Source organism: Gadus chalcogrammus, chromosome 18 (assembly GCF_026213295.1).
Source record: "Gadus chalcogrammus isolate NIFS_2021 chromosome 18, NIFS_Gcha_1.0, whole genome shotgun sequence".
Taxonomy (NCBI): domain Eukaryota; kingdom Metazoa; phylum Chordata; class Actinopteri; order Gadiformes; family Gadidae; genus Gadus; species Gadus chalcogrammus.
Window position 1 is genome coordinate 18968433 of NC_079429.1, and position 25016 is coordinate 18993448.

Here is a 25016-nt window from a genome sequence, read left to right on the forward strand (position 1 = left end):
GTTATGTGAGGAGAACAGGCAATGTACATGAAAACAAAAATGCTGAGGGTGTTGCCTTTGCATTCCCCTTGGGTGCATAGCTGGATTCCTCCTATCAAAGGATTACATTCTAATTGAGATGAAACGCTGTGACAATCCTGTGTGCAAAAAGAGTGGTCACAATACAGAGCTCTTAAAAAAGAAAGGAACGCAATATCAAAAGCATACTGATAAAAACTATGCAAGCATCCCAAAACATTGGTCTCAAATGATACATACAAAGTATAAATGTTCATATTTACAACCAGAGATGTTAACAGGAAAAATACCTCATCTCCAAATAGTTTTACACGGTGTTAAGGCTGCAGATACCAGAGGTGTGGCCTGCTGTCACATGACACAAGACTCCACTTGACAAAGTCAACACTTTCAACTGGCCTTGGACTAAAAATGCCAATGACTCGTGGCTTCACTTGGACCTGAAACTACGTGGTACCTTCCCCAAAGCCCAAAGTTGAAAAGGTATGTTATTTAAAAAGTGTGCCACGACTCAATTGGTCTCCCTTAAATGTCCCTGATTCAAAAAAGGTTTGCGCTCTTCATTCCCAGCAGGTCACTGAATTCCCCAGATGCACTTTGTCTGCGACAATGCCACAGCATCCAATCAAGCTGAGGCCCAGAACCTCGAAGAAGCTCCAGTCAGAGAATAATTATACCAAATATCATTTTGTTGGCGTACAGAAATTACAGACGCAACATCTTCCAACGGAGTTCAAAATTTGAAGTTGCACAACGCTAATTAGAGGCTGATCGTGGAGCTAATGCTCAGCAAACGTTTTTTAATATTATTAAGTACTTGATCAGTACTTCTTTTAAAATATATTTATGTTTTAAAAAGCCTTGATGAGTTATGTCAATTTGATATGTTAATAGGATAAAATGAAATAACATTTGGTGAAGAGCTCATAATGACTTGTTTTGTAATCGAAAACCAAAGTTGGGGAAATGGGTCTTGACATGGGTCTTGCCTCTCTTGACGTGGGAATTGAGTGCAAAGACTTATTTATGACTTGTAAAACAAAGACATGGCCCCACCCTAGTCTGGCTCCGCCCGCCTAAGTACTTCTGCTCAATTTGAATTTCCCTTCAGTACTAGGTCTGGGTCTTCGGTATGTTAATGGATTTTCTCCGTCTAAATTTTCTTCGTCCAATCAGCATACAGAGAGAATGGCTGAGATCAATGACGTTAAAGTCAGCTCTCGTTGACGGACATCTTCACTCACGGTGTTTGGTTTGTTACAGCCTGAAGGAACGTTAGCGATTGGTTATGGCAGATCCAGATTGGCACTGGGCAGATCCAATAGTTTTCAACTTCAAAAGACACCCGCCTTCAAGCGAGTTAACGTTTGTCAATTGAGTAGGTCCAGACTCTGTACAAATGAAATAAAGTACGAGAGTCTGGTAGGACCAGGCTAGTCCCACCCCTGGTAAATACTGAAATGTCCCAGAATGCAAAGCGCTCAAGGAGATTACATAAATAAAGTAAGTAAGTTACACATGTTATTGATCTGTTCCTCTTCATTGGTATGGCTGTGTTTGACTGGGTTTATGCAGCAGTTTTCAATCAAGGTCTTTATGAAAATATGTTGAACAAAATGTATTCTTGGCTCCCAAAGTTAATCCTGTTCACCAATAGTTGTGGGTGGGATTTGCTTGATTTCTTTGGAAGTAAACCCTCAAGCAACAACAACCAGAATAATATACACTCGGAACAGAAAAAATTAAATATCATACAAAGCATCCAAATAGCCAACAGTAGATCTTAATTAGAATGCAAAAAATTAAAAGATCAGCTGGCATTCATTATGTCATGAAAAGACAAATAATTGTGTGAATAAAATGTCTGAGAGTCTCATTCCATGAAAGAGTTCAGCATATAGATATTTGTGTGTGTGTGTGTGTGTGTGTGTGTGTGTGTGTGTGTGTGTGTGTGTGTGTGTGTGTGTGTGTGTGTGTGTGTGTGTGTGTGTGTGTGTGTGTGTGTGTGTGTGTGTCTACGGTGCGTAGTTAACGGAACTCAGTGTTGGTCTCTTCTTGCTTTTGATTTTGAGGGATCCATAGCGTGCCTAATAAAAAACAAAAGTAAAATTCATTAGACATTCATTTTTAAATAAAGCAACCATAATTCAGCAAAAAATGTTCCTTTTTGTCTGAATTAAACTAAGACATTCCAAGGGAATTAGCTGTATTTATTAACAAATGCAAAGATATCATTCGAATTGTGCTCACGTTTGACGGCCATTGTTATCTAGATGCATTGTGGGATACCTCTTCTAGCCCTACCTCACACAGCCAGTATCTGGTAAGGCCAGATATATAGTTTGGAGGGCAGAACGACACTATGTGTACTATGCCCTGGACTAGCGGTGGGAATCACAGTGTACCTCAAGATACGATACGACATATACAAATCGATATATTGTTCGACAATCATTTATGATTCATCACAATATATGTCTAACGATGAATACAAAATTAATGTGAAAAGGTAAAGCCCAAACCATTCAGAATTAGGAAGAATTTCAGCTAATGCGTATAGACATATTATATATGGTAAAATATATATACTTTAAAAGGTAGTAGCTCAAACCTTGGATTCATAAATATGTATGTTTCGTACAAATCATTGTGGGAGAGGGAGGAGGGCAGTGGGAGAGAGGGGGACATTAGTGAGAGAGGGAGGGAGACATAGTGGGACATTAGTGAGAGAGGGAGGGAGACAGTGGGACATTAGTGAGAGAGGGAGGGAGACATAGTGGGACATTAGTGAGAGAGGGAGGGAGACATAGTGGGACATTAGTGAGAGAGGGAGGGAGACAGTGGGAGGGAGGGGGACATTAGTGAGAGAGGGAGGGAGACATAGTGGGACATTAGTGAGAGAGGGAGGGAGACAGTGGGAGGGAGGGGGACATGAGTGAGAGAGGGAGGGAGACATAGTGGGACATTAGTGAGAGAGGGAGGGAGACAGTGGGAGGGAGGGGGACATTAGTGAGAGAGGGAGGGAGACAGTGGGAGGGAGGGGGACATGAGTGGAGAGGGAGGGAGACATTGTGGTGGGACATTAGTCAGAGAGGGAGGAAGACAGTGGGAGGGAGGGGGACATGGTGGGACATTGTTGCTGGTGCTCCCGGCCACTCACGTCTTTGCGGACCCGGGAGCGGGTGATCTTGACGCTCTGCGAGCGCCTCAGGCCCCTCTGGGTGACGGCCTCATCCTCTGAGAAGATAGGGTCCGCCTCGTCGTCGGTGCGGTCGTCCTCCTGGTCGTAGTAGTGCTCTGCACACACACAAACAGGCCCCATGTTAGCACCTCCTCCCAGACACTACCTGAGTGGTGGACGTGTGACGCCCACAGTCCTCCAGCAGGGGGAGGCAGAGACACACAGGAACCACTAAAGCGTCTCCTTTGTTCCTGGAGTCGGGAAAACACCACAGTAAAACAACAACAAAGATGTCCTTTGGAGTCCCGGAGAACGGGCAGAAAACAGAGCTTTAAGTACAGGGACAAGTAGTCTCATCGTCACAGAGCTAAATAAAAGGGCCAGACTCCCCAGCAGGCTGCTTTCCCTCATGCCCTGGTCTGTGGAGCCTCCCTGCCGCGCTGGGCTGTTGTTGCTGCCACATCTGGAGTCTATTAGACCAGGAAGAGGAAGAGGGAAAAATCCCCTGCGTCGCTAGAGAGAGGGTGGAATCTGAGCCAGGCACAGTGTGTGTGTGTGTGTGTGTGTGTGTGTGTGTGTGTGTGTGTGTGTGTGTGTGTGTGTGTGTGTGTGTGTGTGTGTGTGTGTGTGTGTGTGTGTGTGTGTGTGTGTGTGTGTGTGTGTGTGTGTGTGTGAAAGGATTCATTTGGCAGCCGAGTCTTCATATATCTACACAGATGTACATATAAAGCATTTCACCAGCCCATTGCTGTTGAATGGTGTTCAATGCTGAGGTAGCCACCTCTCCCAGAACCACGGCCATAGGGGGGATGGAGGGGAGAGGTAACGTTCTCCACCTAGGAAGGGTGTGGTACTTCACAACAACACCACCTGGTCCAGGAATATTGGCTGCCAATCAGGACTCTGGTCGCTGCCTACTTGAGCAGTGGTACAGAGAGGTCCATCAGTCCTCTATTAAGATACTACAGTACTACAGAGTCTAATTGCTTTAGTTATCTATAGCACACTACCATTCTGGCCAAGGCAGATTGAAATATGGAAAGCCACTCTTCTACAGAGCTTGTCAGGGAAAAAGGTTCAGCCTCCCTGATGAAGAGCTGCATGTTGGGCCATGTTGGTCAGCCCCTAGGGGCCTCTTATCAGGGCCCTGACCGGCTCCCCATGTCTGAAGGTCTGGACGGCCGGCCACCTGGCCCCGTGCCAAGCAGGATCACACACAAAGAAAAACTCCCATGAGGAGAACACTGAGTTGGGCTACAGAAAACGTTTTTTTTTACCACGAATGAGCATTCCTCAACGTTACAAGTCGGAGGTTGGAATTCTCAAATTTCCTGAATCAGGGAGGGTCAGAGCCTTCTGGCCCGCCCCTAGACAGCAGAAAAGGATAGCAATAGTCATAAAACATTCCCTTAACAGTGATGCTTTGTGTGAACCTCATACTCCTGTCTGTGTGTCTGTGTATGTGTGTGTCGGTGCGTGTGCCTAAAGTATCTCTCTTCCATGCTTAATTATTGCTATTCTCTTCCTTTCCTTTCCCCTTGTTTCTGCAGCGTCAGCTGGATTCACAGCGGCCCTCCCCCCCCCCCCCCCTCTCTCCAGCGAGCGGTTGTCACCTGGCCTGCTGTGCCCCCATCCCCCCTCCTCCTCCTCCTCCTCATTGCAGGGCTCGCCCATTCTCTCTCCATCCATCACTTCCAACAGTACCACTCTGTACAGCCCACCTCAGCTGCCCCTCCCCCAACACTTCCTGTTCTCTCCCCCCCCCCCCCCCCCCCCCTTCTCTTCACCTTCAACCCCCCCCCCCCCCCCCCCCCTCCACACACCATCCATCACACCCAGCAAAATGGAGGGCAGCCACGAGGACGTGGAGGCAGACGGTGAGGTGTGTTGTTCTGGGTCTCTGGAGCGGGCTCAGAGTCAGAGCGTACACGAGGGTACGTCGCCCAGATAATGAGAGACAGACCCAGAGTGACGATGGATGTTTGAACGGCGCACACGACGCGTGCATTAGGACTCCTACGGTCTCCCCTGAGGGCAGAGCCGACGGATCCTCAAGAGAAAACCTCCAGTCTGTTTGACTCACGGGAGAACACAAAGCAACACCCAACCCCACATGGACGGAGAAACAAACAGGAAGGTCACATGAGACCTAAGGTAGCACTAAATAGTAGCGCACTAACCACTCCCAATAGGAAAGGATTCACTGATTAATCATTAATTCCATAATTGAACATGTGTGCGTGTGTGTGTTTACACTGTGGCCTCGGAGTCTTTTCTTAGACTCTCCTATAAACCCAGCCCTCTCTCTCTCCACCCACTGCCTTTTCCTCTCCCCAAGTAAGTGTTATGACTCACAAAGTGAAGCCACATTCCACAGTCACATGACCCTGTGGCTGGGCGTAGCCCTCTGAAGGTCATGTGCTGCTCTCCCAGGAGGGGGCCGTCCCCAGCCTCGGTCACGCGCCTGAGGGGGACTGATCCCAGCCTGCAGGACCACCCTGCAGGGCTTACGGGTCTTCAGAATAAAGGAGGGTACCTGGTCCGTCCACAGTGTCCTGGTTCTGAGCCCTCTTCACAGCTGGGTTGGAGGAGCTGTACGGGTGCAGCTGGTTACCCCGGGACTCGTCCGGCTGGCCGATCTGGGTCAGGTCATGCATGCTCAGACTCCGCAGTTTCTCCGTGATGGCGCCCTGACCCTACACACACACACACACACACACACACACACACACATACACATACACAGTCAGTAACCCAACTCAAACCTAATCAGGACCAACTTGTATAACACTTGTATTAAACCACATGCAGATGAATACAAGTCTGTTTCAATGGGCGGATAGTGCTTACGCACAAAAGGAAAAACTACAAAAGCTACAATAAATATAAAGCAGGGACATTTGGTCTACAAGGACATTTGCCTAAGGGACCCGTTGCATAATCCTATTGATGGCAAGTGCTGCACTGGTATAGTGGTCTGACTTACCCAGGAAACTGGTTCATTACTGTAGTGGTCTGACTCATACAGGAAACTAGATTATTACTGTAGTGGTCTGACTTGACAGGAAACTGGTTTATTAATGTAGTGGTCTAACCCTTATTACGGTAGTCGTCTTGTTTAGATGCACCACGGGCGTTTGAAATATGACTCTCAGGAAAAAAGGAGGGGAGTGCCCCTCCATGCTTGTTTCTTCCGTGAGAGAACAGGAGAGGACCTGCCCCTGAAGACGTGTGCCAACAAGGGGAGCGCAGCCTGAGGTCCACACAACGCCATCCCACCCCGGCTCACCCCCGACTAGGAGACCAATGAGATGTGACAGAGTTCTGTCTGTACACATTAGAACCCAAGTAAAACTCAGCTGCTCCTGATGAATCACGCATTCCATGGTTCTCCTTCTGTCCCTGGCCCGTGGTTCTATATTCATCTATGGGCGGGCACGAAGGAGCGCTACATGTTTAACAGTTGTAGCATGCGTTACACACTTCACTCCAGACTGTGTTAGCTGCTTTAGGCAGGTTCGATCTAAAATGACCCCTCCATCCGTCCATCTGCACTGGAGAACAAGGCTTTAGGACATCTCACGGGCAAGGGGGGGGCGAAAGAAGAGTATGGAGACATCGGTAAGGGAATGCCATGCAGATTGCTGAAACATGGAAGGGTGTAGATGGGGAAGCAGAATAGGGGTTTTCATGCTGTCAACACTTGAAGTTGTGGATGCTTTACCTCCCCGAGGGGCCAGGTGAAGAACAGGGGTCCTAAAGACAGAGGGGGTCAGTACCAGAGGGGGGGAAACGGAGAGAGCAGAGAGGTAACCAGCAGAAAGTTATAAATATTTGGGGAAGTTTGGGGAAGGAAGTGCCCCAAGTAAGGCTAAGGATTGGATTCATATTCAGCAGCATGTTAACAACATATTAGATAGTAATGTACGGTATCAGGGCTCAAGCAGAACGAGTCTGTAAGGCCAGGTCTGGTTTAACCTAGACGAGTACTGAAGTACTACATACTACAATGCAGTGGCCTCATTATAATAGTAGCACCAACACCTGGCCCCAATCTCACATTATTTTGAACAGATCTTTCAAATATATATATATATATATAGATTTATATATATATATATATATAGATTTATATATATTCATCCAATCTACAGCCCAGGCAAAGCCCTGCATGTGATGAAACGTTGTTACATCATCACTTTGACCTAGAGCCCAATAATAGTTTGACCAGCACCGCTAGTTACAGCAAGAGACTGAATGTTAAATGTACACATGTACAAAGTTCATGCTCTGGAAACAAGCTGGTATGGCTGACATATGTTGACTTCCACAATGAGCTCATTGCTGGCCCCATTTACAGAGCTGCACCTCATTCATACATACATAAAATAGGCTCCTCTTTCAGCCCAACAGTACCATTGAACACTCTTCTAAACTTTTTGTTTGAGATTTTCAGCCAAGTTCCACACAGAGAGCTGGACGGCTGACAAACAAAGTTCAAATTAAAAAAGGTACACACACACACACACACACACACACACACACACACACACACACACACACACACACACACACACACACACACACACACACACACACACACACACACACACACACACACACACACACACAAAGCTAGACATAAAACACCCATCTACACACACACACACACCTTCACAGCGGCGGTCACAGCAGCAGTGGCCGCTATACTCAGGCCCTGCTTGCCAAAGTTGACCATGGTCTCGTAGCTCCGCTCCTTGGCCTGGACTATATAGTCATCGATCTCCTGGAAGGGCAGAGAGAGGAAGAGCGAGAGGGTGAGCTCCTAATAACAATCACATTTCAATATATATTTCAATCAGGAAAGCCCTCTCCACTGACGGTCACCTGAGACCCTCCACAGAGGAGCCCAAGTGCCAGAGCTTAAGACTTGGAGTCCTTTACCCTCTCTCTGGAGGACAGCAGGGGGTGGAGCAGCTTCCTGTAGATCAGGCCGGCTCCTCTGGTGTAGGGAGACAGCAGCCAGATGACGAAGGCTATCTTCAGCTCATAGTAGAGAGGGAACCTGTGAGACATACGCAGGCATTGAGCTTTGACCACCCATCAGCGGTGGGTCAAGCTACGGCCCAGGAGTTTTTGGGACTTTAGAATGGCCTTGTGATGCACAGCAAATCCCAAACTTACCAGGCCAGGGTAGAGTCGGTGACGGTCTCCACCACGGTGTACAGAGCGAAGACGATCCAGTACATCATCCACCTGACCTGCAGGGGGACAGGACAGACAGGCTGAGCAGACGCACACTGTACAGGAAACATTACCTATGATATCACACCTTCTGAAGCCAGACAAATGGCTCTTAAAACAGCCATTGTGGAGCACTAGATAAATTATAGTTATGTTATTACAACTCTAATTCTATGATCGTAGGGGTAGCCGTCTAGGCTTTGCCTACGCCCACATGAAATATAACCTCATTTCAAGTTTGGGTACAATTACAATTACAATTAGGGCATTTAGCAGACGCTTTGATCCAAAGCGACTTACATCAATTAATACACACATTGACACACCGACGGCAGAGTCAACCATGCAAGGCGACAGCCAGCTCGTCAGGAGCAGTTAAGTATCTTGCTCAGGGACATATCAACACTCAGCTAGAAGGAGCTGGGTATAAACTCAGATCCAGCAGTCATACCACAGCCTCGTAGGACCATCCACATATTCATGTTGCCTGTCTACATGGGGTCCATCTGAAACTCTTAAGCCACTTCTTCAAGGGCAGGATGCTTCAGTCCCGCTCCCCGGTAGAAGATGACTATCGCTGGCTGAGTCTGTGTTGGCTGTTGGCCAATGATGTGCTTCACCGCCTACAGCAACATGATAGGTCCAGATATGAAGTCAGAGAGAGTGAACAGATCTGTTCACCCAGACTGTAGCTCCTCTGCCATCACATTTAAGATCATTCATCTGATGCCTGATAGGTAAGATAACATAAATTAGTAAGAAAAGACCTGACACTTGGATCAATGCTTGAAACTGGAATTGAATGGTGCTTTTGAAAGTTGAAATTGAAAGTTGAAATATCATTCACAATTGAGTACGCACATCGAAAGATCTTTTCAAAGAGGTAAAGGTGATGCTAGCAGTTCACGGAGTAGAAATTTATTTCACAAAGTTAGTGGAACATGAAAGATAAAACCGGTTAATGAAACCGAAAACATGGCCTTGCTCTAAGCATCTTCTCACCATTATCAATGTCCCAGGATACGTTTCTCTTTACATGCTTCCAGGGTCTTCTGGTGAGGCGCTCTGTAGGAGAAGCTAGGTCGGCTTGTACAGGCCAATAGGGTGCCAGTGGGAAGTTCAGAGATGATGTCATCGTCTGAACAGCCCATTGTCGAATGAAGAGGCTCCTTGATATATTTATATACTCAATGAGGTTATCAAGTCTATAAACTATAGGTTATAGCTTACATGTAATATAGCGCTTCAGAAGGCCTATAGAAAGATGTCTGTTCTTCTAGTGTTTGGACAGCATGATCCCATCGCCATGCTCCCTATGCATTTATAGAGGCTCATTCTAAAAGGGACCAATACATATGGCTGGACCAGAAATCGAAATTAAGATATATAGTTACAATGATATGGTTAGGTGATTTCGATTAATTTAGCTGCAGTAAACCCTGTCATAGTGCCGCTCTATTAAGGAAAAAATCATAATCACGATTATTTCGGTCAATATTGAAATCATGATTATTCAAACAATTATTTTTGAACTTTGACTTGGAAATTTCGGCTCTTTTTGACAAAGTGTTCAAAAAGAAAGTGTTCAAACATAAAATAATGTACAGATATGTATCCAGCTATAAAAAAAATGAAAATTCGATTTTATTAGTTTTGTGTTCGTTTGACGCTAAAATCGAAATTGCGATAAAAATTTGGATTAATCGCCCAGCCCTACCCTGACGGCATCAGAGCCAAGCATTACAGAACATAGGCTACAATAGGCAACGTCGGTGCGTGATGACGGCAGCAACTCCCAAAATAAATGGTGAAATCCCCATGTGGAAATCCCAGTACTCCTAGCGGCATGCTGGTATTTTGTCAGCAGAATGAGTGACCCTGACCGGGCCAGTACATGGGAGTCTAGTAGTCTGAGCCAGGCCTCAGCCAACCCGAGAGCATACTGACACTTGAAGAAGATCCACTATTCTTTTCCTAGGCCGATATAAAAGAGAGCTGTTAAATTGTGAAAAATGCATTGAACTGTAATCAGACAATGCGGTTGTATGCTATAGACCCTAGAGTATCTGTGGTATAAAGGCTGAGACGAATTTCGAATTATAAATATGTACAATCCATAACGTTAGCTCTCTGGCTCATAGCTCACATGACACCCCCCCTTTCCGTTTCCGGCCAACGAGTTATGAGTCTTCCAACAGAAATCAATGGGATTTACAAAATGCGCAATAAAACACGATAGAAACTGTATTTCGCTACGATACTTGATTCAACCACTCCATTTCTTCCTAGACAAACCACAAAGGGGGCTCAATGTTCAAAATACCGGAAAAAACGAATAGCTCACAGCAACATATTGAAAGAAAGAACTATGAACTAGTTCCTTTTTTGGAACTGTGAATTTAGTTCAGAATTTTGAATTATGAACGTTTAACTGAACTAGTTTATTTTAAAAATTGTGAACTGAACTTTGAACTAGTTCATGTAGAATGTGAACTTTCCCAACACTGGATATAGGAGGATAGGAGACATTGCTAACGAATTGCATTTCAGCAATTTGCATTTGAGTGATAAAACATTAGGTAGCTAACGCCGTCACAATGTTAAGCCCATGCTCATCTACATTAAAGGTTTGCAAGAATATCCCCTCGTAAAGAGATAAACATTAGCATAACCTCATAACCGACTAAAAAACAAGGAAGACAGTTTGCCACAACGTGCTCTCAGTCCATGAACGGTCATTGAAAGCCTCAGCGTCTAAACTAATTGCTTGCAAAATTAGGATCCAATCGGAGTCAGATGAAATATTGTACTTCCAAAAAGGGATTGATAAATAGATATATTTTGTTATGCAATCATAAAACTGTATCAAGGGCAAGTAAAACGATTAGAGCATCTGGAATCTAAAATCATCTCGTCAACCGCAGATCTCGAACCCTGTGTGACATTAGGATTCAAACAGGATGTGCACGTGTGTTGTGGACAAAAAGACAAATCAGGACGAGCAGCGGCACACAGCTCCATTCAGCCAACGGGCTTTGGAAAAAGTGTGTGTGTGTGTGTGTGTGTGTGTGTGTGTGTGTGTGTGTGTGTGTGTGTGTGTGTGTGTGTGTGTGTGTGTGTGTGTGTGTGTGTGTGTGTGTGTGTGTGTGTGTGTGTGTGTGTGTGTGTGTGTGTGTGTGTGTGTGTTAAAAACCTCGGTAGTTCATATACTTACATATTCTTTGACATTTTTGGTCTTCACTGCTTTGTAAGAGTAGTATGCAGGATAGAGGGTGCCAAACAGCAGCCTAGGAAACAAAACAAAAGGGTCCATCTCATTAAAACCACTTCAGCTTGTTAAATCTTCTCTCATCAATATTGGTATGCAACAAATGTAGACTACGAATGCCAAGCTAAGCGTGTGTGCTGCATCCAATTGAGATTATACAAGCGTCCGATGAGAGTATATAGAATAAAAAAGCCCTCCTAGCCAGTGAACACGTAAACTCAAGAGTCTCTAAAGGGACGTACGCAAGATAATCTCATGTTCAATTGAGTTTGGGACAAACAGGGGAAATTGACTCAGCCTTCCCTCTTGGTCTCCGACAGAGAGCTGCTGTTGAATCCTGCCCTGGTAATATAGGGGGACCGTTTGGGCTTGGCTCACTGCCAGTGTGGCCCAGTCGTGACTCGACAGGACCAGCGCCTAAAGGTCTATCCACACCATTATTATGCTGCCTGTCTGTCATGTACGACGTTGTTTTGATTTGTTTGAATGTTAAATGTTGAACTTTAGGCTAGGTTAAATAGTCATATCCAAAGTATACCTTTTATTTCACTTCAGTCAGTGTATCGTGCACATGCAGTGATGCAGAGTTAACAGGCCACAATGGCTGATCAGTATATAAACTAGCCCCATAGAGTTACACTAGCTGATCAGTTCAGAAGCTAACCCCATAGTGCTACACTGGCTGATCAAGACAGAAGCTAGCCCCATAGAGCCATACTGGCTGATCAAGACAAAAGCTAGCCCCATAGAGCCAAACTGGCAGATCAGTACAGAGAGAATATCCCCAGAGAGGCAGTAGTCTAGTGGCTCTGCCATCCTTGCTGATCAGTACAGAAGCTAGCCCTATAGAGGCTGTAGTTTAGGGGATACTTGCTGATCAGTACAGAAGCTAGCCCCATAGAGCTTTAGTTTAGTGATCATCAGTACAGAAGCTGTTTAAGTTTAGTGGCTACTGTGTAGTCAACAATACAATCAAATACTTCCATCAATTCTTCTCATTGTCAACTTATATATGGTTTCATCCCCAAAAAACGATTCAACGTGAACTCAATCAAATAATTGTTTGCATCATGGGTTGTTTGAGTTCTGTAGCTTCCCTTTAACCCAATGACACAACGTTGTTTGTGTCATTTTAAGACATTGAGGCATTATTTCTAAGAGTGCATGTCTCTTAACAAGCTCAAATAAAAAATATGTGTTGCGGTACAACAAGTTAAATAACTATTTTTAATGCCTTTTATAGTCCCCAGAAAAGCGAATGGAAAGATAGAGAATGTAAGTCTTCTTCCCAGCAGGAAAACCTCCTCTTCTCATTCCTAACAGACTGACTGACAGTTTGTTTGTTTGACACCTAGGGGTGGCGGGCGGGGCTGAACTTTGATCTCCACTGCATGACTTAGCAGCTGTAGTGGTTTTGGTTTGCGGTCTCATGTTGCCTCTGAAGGCGAACAGACAAGTACTCACAGCGGTTCACTTGACCTTAGAGAAGATGAACACAGAAGACACAACAGATACTGGTTACGTGCACATGTAACAGAGAAAAACAGAGAAAATAACTAAGGACCAAAATAAGTATAAATAAGGACATTTTTGACGAATACCATCATAGTGGGACACCCACTATGAAAACCTATTATACCATTTTAATTAAGGGTCTAGGATTGGATAGTGCAGTATGGCCCAGCAATGAAAAAAAACATTTACCTTTGGCACACATCTGTATTAAAAAAATTGAAAGTTACCAATTGTTTGGTGAAAATTAAAGGACTTTAGTTTTCCTAAAAGAAAAATAAAGTTCAGTACAAAATAATCCATTGCGATAAACATTTAAATAATGACTTTAAGCCTGCGTAAGCAGTACATTTTAGAAGCATTTTTGACATATTTGCTGAAATGCTCTTAACATTCCGGCAGCAATCAATACATCGAGTTTAGATCGTTTCTATCAGTGCATCTGTGTTTTTTCAGGCCTGTAACAAGCCTGTCCAATAATTTACTCTGGCCCAAATTAAATGATTGGACATGCTTTATGCCTTTCCATCTCCCTACCTGGCTAACACAGTCCTGCCCTCATCAGGCCCTAGCCTCCACCAGGCTAGCAGACCTTTGGCTAAAGCTAGAACTGAAGCTAGCGCGAGTCACGTGTTCTGGGGGAGGGGCTTCGGAGAAAGGCCTGAAGGGAGGGGGGAGATTTGCTCTGACTGGTTTCTGTCATTGTCCTATCCTAGCTGTAAACTTTGATTTGAATAGAAGACCAACATGTTACCGTATTTGTAAAAAAACATAATCTTTCTGGTAGTCCCTTTTGGTGTGTTCCAGATGCCTCATACACCAACCGTACGAGTTGCAAGTGGGGAAATCTCCCAGCTTTCTTGCGGCATTTCACGGTGGAATGCCCCCAGTGGAATGTTGTTTAATTTTAAATGCTCCTACACACTTGATAACATTGTTACTTTATTAATGTCACCAATTTATGAATTGCACGGTCTTGCTGTGCGTGCAATACAATGTAAAGCTTTGTTGTTTGTTTTCGAGCTGGTTTGCTAAAGAGGCTAATGTAGCTAACAATAACAATGACTATCCAATGACATGAAACAATCACAAAGCTGAATGGGAACGCTATAAGTGCTACAACACAGGAAATTACGTCACAAGTGCAACTCGTAAGGCTGGTGTACGAAGCATCTGGAAAACACCATTACACTCTGTATCTTTGCAAGTGATGTAAAGAATAACATAAGTCTCCCACAGCCACCTGGGTTAGTGGAAGGCTGGGTTCTTTCTGCTGCCTTGTATTCTCCTGCTGTTGCTATGGAAACCACAGCCTGCTGGAGCCAGCTCTGTCTCTCCAACTGAGGCCCTTGCTCTTCTCACTTATCTTTATGAGCCAGTGGAGCCACTGTTTTAGATGAATTCAACACTATGGGATTTAAAACCATAGGTTTTGGGCTGGGAGTTCTAGGACAGAGGCGGGGGGGGGGTGATGTTATCTCCATGGTTACGACTAAGGCTGAACGATTAATTGTATTTGCGATAATATCGCGATTTGATAAAACGCGATTTACTAACCGCAACTTGCGCGAGTACAAGGTGGTCACGTGACGCGAGAGAAAGTGAAGAACTCGGCTGTATCAAAGCGTCTTAGAGTACTATATTAAGCGCTATATAAATTTCATTTATTATTATTATTATTAACTTTTCATGCTGCCCTTTAACATGTTGCGCAATGGCCTCTGGCTCGACGGAACAGTCAGAAACTGACACAGCTGAGACTTTAGTCTCGAAAAGGAACCGCACGTCGGTGGTGCCGAACTATTTTGGTTTCAAAAAAGAAGATGCGGCACAGCGTCAGGTGTTGTGCATAGCATTCCGTGCTCTCGATGCTACTTCACGGGGTAACACTACAAACCGGTTCCAGCACTTAAAAAGTACCACAAATGATTGTATGACCGTGGTTTGGCCAAAATGCCGAGCACCAGTGCGCTAGACAAGCCAAATACCTCAAGACAGGGATCACTGACCGAACTGTTTGAAAGTATCATTCTAGGGCTGGGCGATATGACCAAAATATCATATCCCGATATAGGTCATTCATATCCCGATAACGATATATATCACGATATAGCACATTTTCTGTAAATTCAATTAATAATTAGTTTATATAAAATGACCACATGGAAAGGCCTATTTCGTATTACATTTTGAATTATATACTCTACAAATAAAGATAACTTACTCTTACTTACGGCACGGGGAAATCACTCGGGCAATAACCGAGTTCATAGCCAAAGATATGATGCCTCTCAACACGGTGAACAAGCCTGGGTTCGTGCCATTGATAAATACGCTTGATAAACGGTACAGTATATGCTCCCTTACATACTTCAGTCAGACTGCCATACCGGAGCTGTACAAAAAGTGCAAAGAGAAAGTCGCCTCAGAGCTTAAGACGATGGAGTTTTTTGCTACCACTCCTGATATGTGGTCAAGCCGCACAGCTGAGCCGTACCAGAGTCTTACAGTCTATTTTATTGATGAAGACTTCAAAAAACAAATCGTTCAGCCCTAGTTACGACCCACGCCAACTTAAGGAAACTTCTTTAGTACCATTGTTTAGCGATGTTGCATATGAAGCCTGACATCAGACACCGTAGCGTTATTCTATTCTAGGAAGCATAACTCTCACTTGGGGACATTAAAAACATCCCTGCTCAGACGGAATTTCGTCATCCACACACACACCGAAGCGTTATACTATAAGTAAGTGACTTCATTCGGATGCCGCAGTCAACCACTGCTCAGACAGAGCTTCACAAGTCCACACACACACACACACCGCCCAGACAGAGCTCCACACGTCCACACACACCGCCCAGACAGAGCTCCACACGTCCACACACATCGCCCAGACAGAGCTCCACACGTCCACACACACCGCCCAGACAGAGCTCTACACGTCCACACACACCGCCCAGACAGAGCTCCACACGTCCACACACATCGCCCAGACAGAGCTCCACACGTCCACACACACCGCCCAGACAGAGCTCCACACGTCCACACACCACCCAGACAGAGATCCACACACACCGCCCAGACAGAGCTCCACACGTCCACACACGCACACACACACCGCCCAGACAGAGCTCGGAAAAGGCACGACCAAGCGGCTAAAACATAGGCTTTTACCCCTTTTCTCTAAATTCGGGACTTACTTCAGTAACGGTGATCAAATGGCACAAATACTATGTTGACAATCCTATAAGACAAATTACCACCTTCAAAACCAAAGAAAGTGGTTTTGGGGTCACTGGCTCTTAAGTCCCTGAGGCAACTTCCTGTATTCTATGTCTATACTGTTGGGAGCCAGGCGTGGACCCGAAGAGAAGAGTAGAAAACATGAGTAATGCACCATTTTACTGCTGTGATGATAGCAGGGAAAAGGTTTCCAATTTTTATTCACTTAAAAAGAGTCTCTCCATGACACACGCCATACTACAGTCAGCCTGATGTTATAAGTAAGAGGACTCATGGTATGAAGTGAAAGAGAAACTTAAAGCAGCAGTCACAAAACCATCCAAAACATCTGGACAACAGCAAGCAGGGCTGAGGCAGAACATCCAGATGTGTGTTCCTCAGGGATGTATTCTCATCCCAATACAAGCTGCTTCACAAAGAATTCCCATGTATACGTCCCTGCGGAGAAGGTTGGGATGCCTTTCTCCGATGTAGAGGTGATGGGCCTATCCCAGGGATACACTTATAATACATGTTATCATAACCAATATGTACAACGTTCCTCAGTCTGAGACGCTTTAGTTGAGGTAGAGGTATCATCAACTACGACCTGGGCCAACATTGGATGGCCAAATTATCCTTGGTTAGATTTGTAATGGGATATGAACAAATTATTAGAATAGTAACAATAGCACTGATACTTGCCGTCAGGAGAATCAGCAAGGCCCACGCGCAAGAAGCCCATTTCATGAATTGAACATTTAATAAATAGGCTACCAGGGTTTTCCAGAACCTTGCACAAGGTTCAAACCACCCATTTCATATGAGATGATTGGGAGTAGGCCTTATAAATACTTTAAGGCTACACTGAAGCTCTACTGTCACTGAGTAAGACCCGGATCGATGAGTGGATCCAAAGCCCCCCACGCAGCAATATACGTGGAATTGTAGTTTTACTTTCTGCCTTATTAACACAACACTGTAGGAATTCAAAGGGAAGACGATCAGGTGATTAAAACTTGATTCTGCAGCAGTAATAACAAACCAAAGTGCCATCACACTTTTGGTGATTCAATTTAGTTTTTCAAGACTAGATTAACCAAATAACTATCATTTGTATATGATGTGGAATTAGGGCAAAGGGTTCAACATACTTGACTATTAACAAATCTAACTATAAGGTCATTGTTGTCCCAGGTTCTGTGCTGGCGATTGAGTTCTCTTCCACACCAACCCCATCTTATCACACACTAATTGTAATACACACAACCATACACCCACAGAAAGAGGGATGAAGTTATTAAAACAATTGAATACTTGTTTGAAGAAACCGCCCATGCCATCTTGCCATTCATCCTGTTCTCTTCGTTCTTCAGCCCCCAAACTCCCAAGCTCTCCTCTCTGAGAACACAGGCCCCCACTGAGCAGGCTGGGCTCCGGCTCCCTGGCACCCCTGGGTGCCCCGTGTGCAGGGAGCCAGATGTACTGAGGTGCAGAGGGGAGGCTGGACCTGAGGAGCGGGTCTATACCATTTGAGGATGATAAAGTATAATACGAATTGGTAGTGCAGATAATATCTGCCCTATCCCTGGTAGAGAATGTAGAAACGCAATATAGAATGTAAACCGGCTTGAAAGACTGGTCTTCACATCACACACCCTGCTGTGAAATAACACCTTGTGACTAGCATCAGCATGCAGACTCATTGTTGTATAAATAGGCAGGTCACTTTTCATCAAACTATCTAGGGTTGTTGTGCAGCTGTATCCTTGTCTAAGGATTCATTTAAGCTATGGTGGAGCATTTGGTGAAACCAGCGAGCTGACAATGCAATTATTTGTTAATCAGGGCTGTCTGATAATCAACCTTAAAACAAGTCAAAAGAATCAATCTTATTTCAAATTTCTGATACCAGGTCAGTTTGGGCAGGATTAAAAAAGGATTTGCCAACGTCAGCATACTCTCAAAACAATTGGTTGATAGATGTGTTGGAGTTTGCCTCCTGGATGAGGGACGGACCCACCATGGAGCCAGACCTGCGTACCTGTCCCCTTGTTAATTTGGTTTGTGTAGAACCGAAAATCGGTTGCTATGGAAACGTGACGTCACACTTTAGTACTCTATTGGCATGCATGGCGCTTGTCTCTGTGTGCGTGTGTGAACGAGAACGACGAGAGGATGAGAAAGGATGAGAAAGAGTGCTATGCGGAGATGAATGATGCCACACATTGGTCTATGTATGGGAAACACTGCTATGTGTTGCCATTCAGGTTGTCCCCGTGTACAGGCTAGGGGCCTCAGATGACCCACACTACAAATCAACTTGCATTTCATTTGACAGAAAATGTAGGCGAACATTAGACTAATATCCCATAAAGTAAGCTTTGATAATATACCATAACTAATATAAACCTCTATGAGATCAATCGTTGGCGGTTGAGACGGAGAGCTCCGTTTTTTTCAGCAAAGTGATCACATCCCCACAAACATCAAGAAAAAAACAATACAAGACTGGTTTTAGCAGCTATTTCAATGATTAACAAGGCATAAATATACTAAAAAGCTCTGCTTACTATAGTAATAATGGTTCGGTAATCCATTAAACATGAATAGAACAGGCAGCAGTAATGTTTTATCCCTTTATGATCGACCAACGAATGAGTGAATTCTCTCTGGGTATATAGTGCTCGTCCTGCCGTGGAATGTCATTCCAAACCACTTATTACTTTGTGCTAATTGGGAGAAGGCCGACGTGTCTTCTGAACAGTTGAGGATACCTTTAAGCTCTGCCATTAGCATGTCCGACTTGGACGTGTGGATCGCAAAGCCACTGATAAGGACAGAGGAAAATAATCCTAAATTATGTTGTTCTTTAGCTTTTTATGTTTTTTCCTCTCTTTTTGGTCACCCAATATTCTAAAATTCGTTCAGAAATCCAAACTATCAACCAAAATTTGAAATTAGGTTTTCCTACAGCGAATTCAATCATGGAAGAGCTTGTTGCAAAAATAATAGAAAATGGGTATAATCTGGGATTATACAGACGGTCCGTGATTGGGGTGGCTGGGGTCTTTGATAATCCTGAAGGCTTTACTGGCCGTTCCCGTATAACTTGTGGTTGGAGGGAAGCTCCCACCCAGTGAGATGCTGGGGTGCCCGCACTCTCCTCTCCAGCACCACTAACAGTTGAGGGTCGACATGAACAGGCTGACACTTTTTGGTGTAGTTCTCAAATGATTTATGAATTGACTTTTTCAGCACCCATCGTTCGGACAGCAACCGCATAAGGCATCTTATTAAGGGCGCAGTCAAACCTATTGTTGGGTTGAAAACTTGGCTTTGTCAGGACCACGGTCGCTGTCCTCAAATAAACCAAGGGCACCCATCTTGAAATCCCTCTTGCAATAAAAAGAAAGGTAATGAAGGTGGACATTGATCGGACAAATGAGCTACGGCGGATGTAAAACGCTTTGCAGAGCACCTCCAGTGGAACGAGAAACAAGAGAACAATCATAAATAAAACATGAGGATTCATATGTATATAAAGGAACATGAGGATCATGTGAGACGGAGCTGGAGCTGTGCTGCCTTGAGACGGCGATGGTTTGTTTCCTGTAGATTATTGGACCATGTCCTCACCTCAAGCAAATCCAACCGCGGAGGATTGGTCCGCACCAGAGTTGACCCACCACCCCAACACAAACCCAACATTGGACAGGCTTTGAGTGTGAACAGACCAGATTTGTCTCCTTGGCACATATAGCAGCACCATCCTCTGGGACCCATTATACTAAACACAGAACTAAACCTAGAATAGCATCTCACAACATGTGGTGTTGACTACGAGATGCTACCTGACACAGTGCTTTGTGGCTCGTCTGGCGAGTCAGACCGGGGACAAAACAGGGATCGGAAACCGGCTGCCTTCCTCCAAGCAGCTAAGCTCAGCACAGGTGCATTTGGGCAACACTTCTCAATGCCAGAGAAACTTGGGGAGGGAGCTTCCTTTGGAGTTTATATTGTAGTCTTCTGCTCTCCTTCCAGATTAAAATATGGCCTACAGTCGCCTCTGTATCCTAAAGTTTTTTAGGTCATTTCTGCCACTCAATCAAAACAATAACAAAAGCCGTAGTTTGGTGACAAGATCATTAGGTTTGAATCTGTTGTTTGTTTCGGAGTTGTTGTCATGGCCACCATTTCCGGAGGAAATGTATGTGCATGACTCCACGATGGACCAACCTAGTCTATGGTGATAACAAATTAAAGTTTATTTTTGTTAAGCTTATTCATGAGGATTCATTACGATCACTAGCGGAACGGCCACTTACATGCCACATGTCATTACATTTATCTGAATGCAATATTTTGTATTACTAATTTAAAGTTTGTTTCCTGGGCTATTCCTTGCATTCTGAAGAGTTGAGGCCACACAGAAGGATGCATTGTTCTCAGGTGCGTATCAGAAGAGTGGTGTTCACTCACTGCCGTGTCTAAACTCGCTGGTTACCCCTGGTCGTGGTCGTTGGGTTCAATTTCAAACACAAAATACTCCCAAACTCTGACGATACATTTGGCTTTGCAACAAGATCCACGTTTTAAGAGGCAACTAGATCCGCTCCAGGCTCCACTCCTGGCTCCATTACATCGCTACCACAGTTTCTCCGGTTTAAACAGCAGACTGGTTCACTGATCTTCTCAGGGTGAGTGTCCTTGATTGATTTGATTGGTCAGGAGGACAGGAATGTTCCAATGTCGTGCTTCCCTTGATAGATGTAATGTGTACGCTCCGTCAGAGACCTGGGCATATGGAAGCGTGTTCATCGTTAGCGTGTGGAGAGATTTAAAAAGTATATATATAAAAAGACCTGTGAGCTGGCATTCCAGCGGTGAACCTCCTAAATATGCCGGTGTGGCGGGGATGATTGAAATTATAATCTTTGGCCGAAAAACCATCATCCCCACCTCCCAGAACTTCTCACGTTGCATCGATGGTCACTCTGTCACTCCCTCCCCCCTGATCAGAAACCTCGGCATCATCATGGACCCCACGCTCTCCTTCAAATCACACAAACAGCGTCAGAAAAACATCCTTCTTCCACCTCCGCAACATTGCACAGCTTCGACCCACCCTTGACAGCTGCCGAAAACGTATCCATGCCTTCCCTCTGGCCATCCGAAACTCTGATACACTCTGTTCATTCAAAAGTCATCTTAAAACCTATCTCTTCAGGACGACCTACAACATTTGACAAATCATGCCCGCCATCTTCCACTCTCATTATGTGTTGCCTATTGTTGTTTATTTTTTTCCCTTTTGTTTTTGTGATCAATTATTATTATTACTTTACTACGGTTTCCCAGGAAATTATGGGTTATAGAAGGTATGATGACAGGCCACCCAATCAACTCAAGTTACCTTTCAATAAAATGTAGAACATAGTTCTAGTTGTTTTTAGATAGTTGAGTGGAAATGTTAAGATACCTTTTACGGAATTGTGTGCAATTGTTTTTGAGCAATATACATTCACATTTTTTAGCAACAACAAGCTTAGCTCACATTAGAGAGCCTATGCTTAAACTTGTCTTCAAAAAGCAACTTCTCTACCAACTTACCAAGTCCAACACACAGCAAGAACCATACCGACGTCAGTAGGAAATCTAACAGAAGATTTTGCACAAATGGTATTGCGAAATCTCCCACAACTTATTCAAACTAAACCTAAATCTTGATAGCTTTTTGTTTGGGAGTTGTGTTTAACAGCACGATTTGAAATAAATCAGCGTCCCATCTAGTACTGACATAACCCACATCATGTTCCTGGACAACAGTACTGACATTACCGACATCATGTCCCATCAAGTCTGGACAGTAGTACTGGCATTACCCACATCAATCTTTTTTCATATGGAAGAATCATAAAAAAAAAATCAAACATGAAATATGCTTCCTGCTCGTCTCTGCAGATACAACACCAAGATGCACAATTAGAGAAGGAGGAACCATGACCAGCAAAATGGTTAGAATTATATCGGCTTCCATTCCACACCGACCACGGCTTTGCCCAACAATGGTAGACTAGATGATTACGCTAGCATGTCAACGGATCAAACAGCCTGGTTGGATGTTCTTTCAGGGGAAAATAATTTAATACGAGTAAAAAGTTACATGCAAAGGAATATCATTTAGGAGTACATTCTGCAGAACTAATCAGATGGATATTAGAAAGTCTTGATAAGAAGGGAACTGGTCTAAAATACAGGGCTACAGTCCATGGGTCCTGCTCGGGAGGCTCTGTTAAGCTTGTTAAAAACCAGAAAGCTATTCGACCATCGCTGATCACAATGGCATGTAACTATTAACACTTTGTTCTATGCACCAGGAAGCCAGTTGGACATGAGACGATGTCCAACTGGACCAAAGACCGATGAGGACTGATGGCAGCCTCCGTTAATTTACGGCAGTCTCCCTTAACTCAGGCTAACTCCGACCTAAGACCGACGAAGGATCACAGTATCTATAAGATTAAATCTCTATATAGATAAAGATATATATTGCATACGTGTCTGCGAAATAGAGGTGTGTGTATATGTCTGACGTCTCAGCTCTTCAAGTGACTCACACCGAAGTCACACGTTTCAGCTCGACGAGTTCAACAGGTTCGGCTCGTCAGCTCGCTTCACAGCTCCCGGAATAACCACAACAGCACAAGCATCACACAACCACTAAACTAACCCCAATGCTTACCTTCGTTGACATGGGGTCTACATGTTTGTATCCAACAGTTACTGTGTCCAAAGCATAGGTCCAAAGAAAAAACACAGCTTGTTGTCTGGATGGCGCTAGCTTAGCATGCTAACACAGCCCGGCGTTAGTAATCGAATCGTGTGTATAAAAGGTGCTCTCATCTACTAAGCAGTAGGTCGATTCAAATTCAACTTACACAACGCTTCGTGAGATCATCCAGGACACCATGGCTCTCTTCGTTTGGACGGTGTTGATATCTTTAGATGAGAGGCCCAAAGACCGATGAGGACGGACGGCAACCTCCCTTAATTTACGGCAGCCTCCCTTAACTCAGGCTAACTCCGACCTAAGACCGACGAAGGATCAAAGTATCTATCAGATTAGATCTCTCTCTATATATATTATATGTGGCAGACGTGTCGGCGAAATAGAGGTGTGTATATGTCCGATAAGATTGAGTTCTCAGCGCTCCTTCACCTCCTCCGGGGACCGCCTCACCTCTCTGTCTGGCCCAGCGCAGAGAGGTGCGCAGTGTTGCCAGATTGGGTCCGATATCCCGGCTACTCTGGCAACACTGGATGCGGCACGCTGCAGCCAAGTGTTGCCAGGTTGACCGGGAAATCTGGCCCAATCTGGCAACAATGGAGGTGCGCCAACCTTCAGTGACGTAGAGGAAGAACAACCGCAGCATCGTTTCGATTGGTTCGGTCCGGTCTGTTTACACTTAATACACGAAGGCCATTGGTTCGGTTCATTTTGACAGCGGTGGTTGATTGAAATCCATTTTCTACATTAACAACGAATGGCTTTACGAAGCTACAGAGTTTGAAGTTTTTTTTTTTTTTCATTGCTGTTGAAGTAAAGTGCTCTGTGTAAATGTGTTAACTCTTTTGATAGGAAAGGTCTGCCCTTAAATGGCACTGTGAGCAATAATTATATAAATGGAAAGCAGGACTCTCTTGCTCTCTTGTGACATTTCAATTAACTTTATTTTTACTTTAATTACTATGTATAAATCACAGGAACCTGGTCAATTTACTCGCACCCAGAGGTTACAAATCGTATAGATTGCATGTTAGTTAAAAAGAAAATGGGAATACATTAGAAACATGGTTGAATAAATGTGTTAATAACTAGTTAAAACTAATCATAAATATGTGTGTGTGTGTGTGTGTGTGTGTGTGTGTGTGTGTGTGTGTGTGTGTGTGTGTGTGTGTGTGTGTGTGTGTGTGTGTGTGTGTGTGTGTGTGTGTGTGTGTGTGTGTGTGTGTGTGTGTGTGTGTGTGTGTGTGTGTGTCTGGGTGTCTGGGTGTCTGGGTGGTTGTGTTTGTATATCATTATATGTAATTGTTGCATGTAGCTTGCATGTGTGATAAATATTGTAAGCCAGACAGAAGGAGTGGGGATATTGTGTGGAGTCTGTGTTATGAATCCCTTTGTGTCAGTTATTTTTGTTTTCATTATTTAATGCATTGTATTACTGCACTGTGCATTTTTGGATGATTGTGTATTTGTGTGTGTGTGTGTGTGTGTGTGTGTGTGTGTGTGTGTGTGTGTGTGTGTGTGTGTGTGTGTGTGTGTGTGTGTGTGTGTGTGTGTGTGTGTGTGTGTGTGTGTGTGTGTGTGTGTGTTTGTGAGTGTTGCATTTGAGCATATTCTGGTGGCTAGGTCCATAGCTACTTGTTATTCATGAAGGTGCACAGGCTGCAGTGGGGAGCAGTGTTCTTCAGGGAGATTCCCAGCAGAGGATTGCTAGCCATAGACAGCCTGAGACAGAGCCAAACATGCAGCAGAAATACTGAAATACTACATCCAAATAACCC

General features: G+C 44.4%; 1 protein-coding gene across 1 annotated transcript; it reads right to left on the reverse strand.

Moving 5' to 3' along the window:
- Positions 1-1962: 1962 nt before the first annotated feature.
- On the reverse strand, positions 1963-23729 carry reep3b (receptor accessory protein 3b). Its single transcript, XM_056576845.1, has 8 exons — positions 23390-23729; positions 11658-11730; positions 8384-8460; positions 8144-8264; positions 7872-7985; positions 5736-5895; positions 3179-3315; positions 1963-2105 (listed from the first exon to the last, which is right to left on the reverse strand). Exons 1-8 carry the CDS (start codon positions 23419-23421, stop codon positions 2034-2036), a joined length of 786 nt encoding a protein of 261 aa, XP_056432820.1. The 5' UTR covers positions 23422-23729; the 3' UTR covers positions 1963-2033.
- Positions 23730-25016: the final 1287 nt, after the last annotated feature.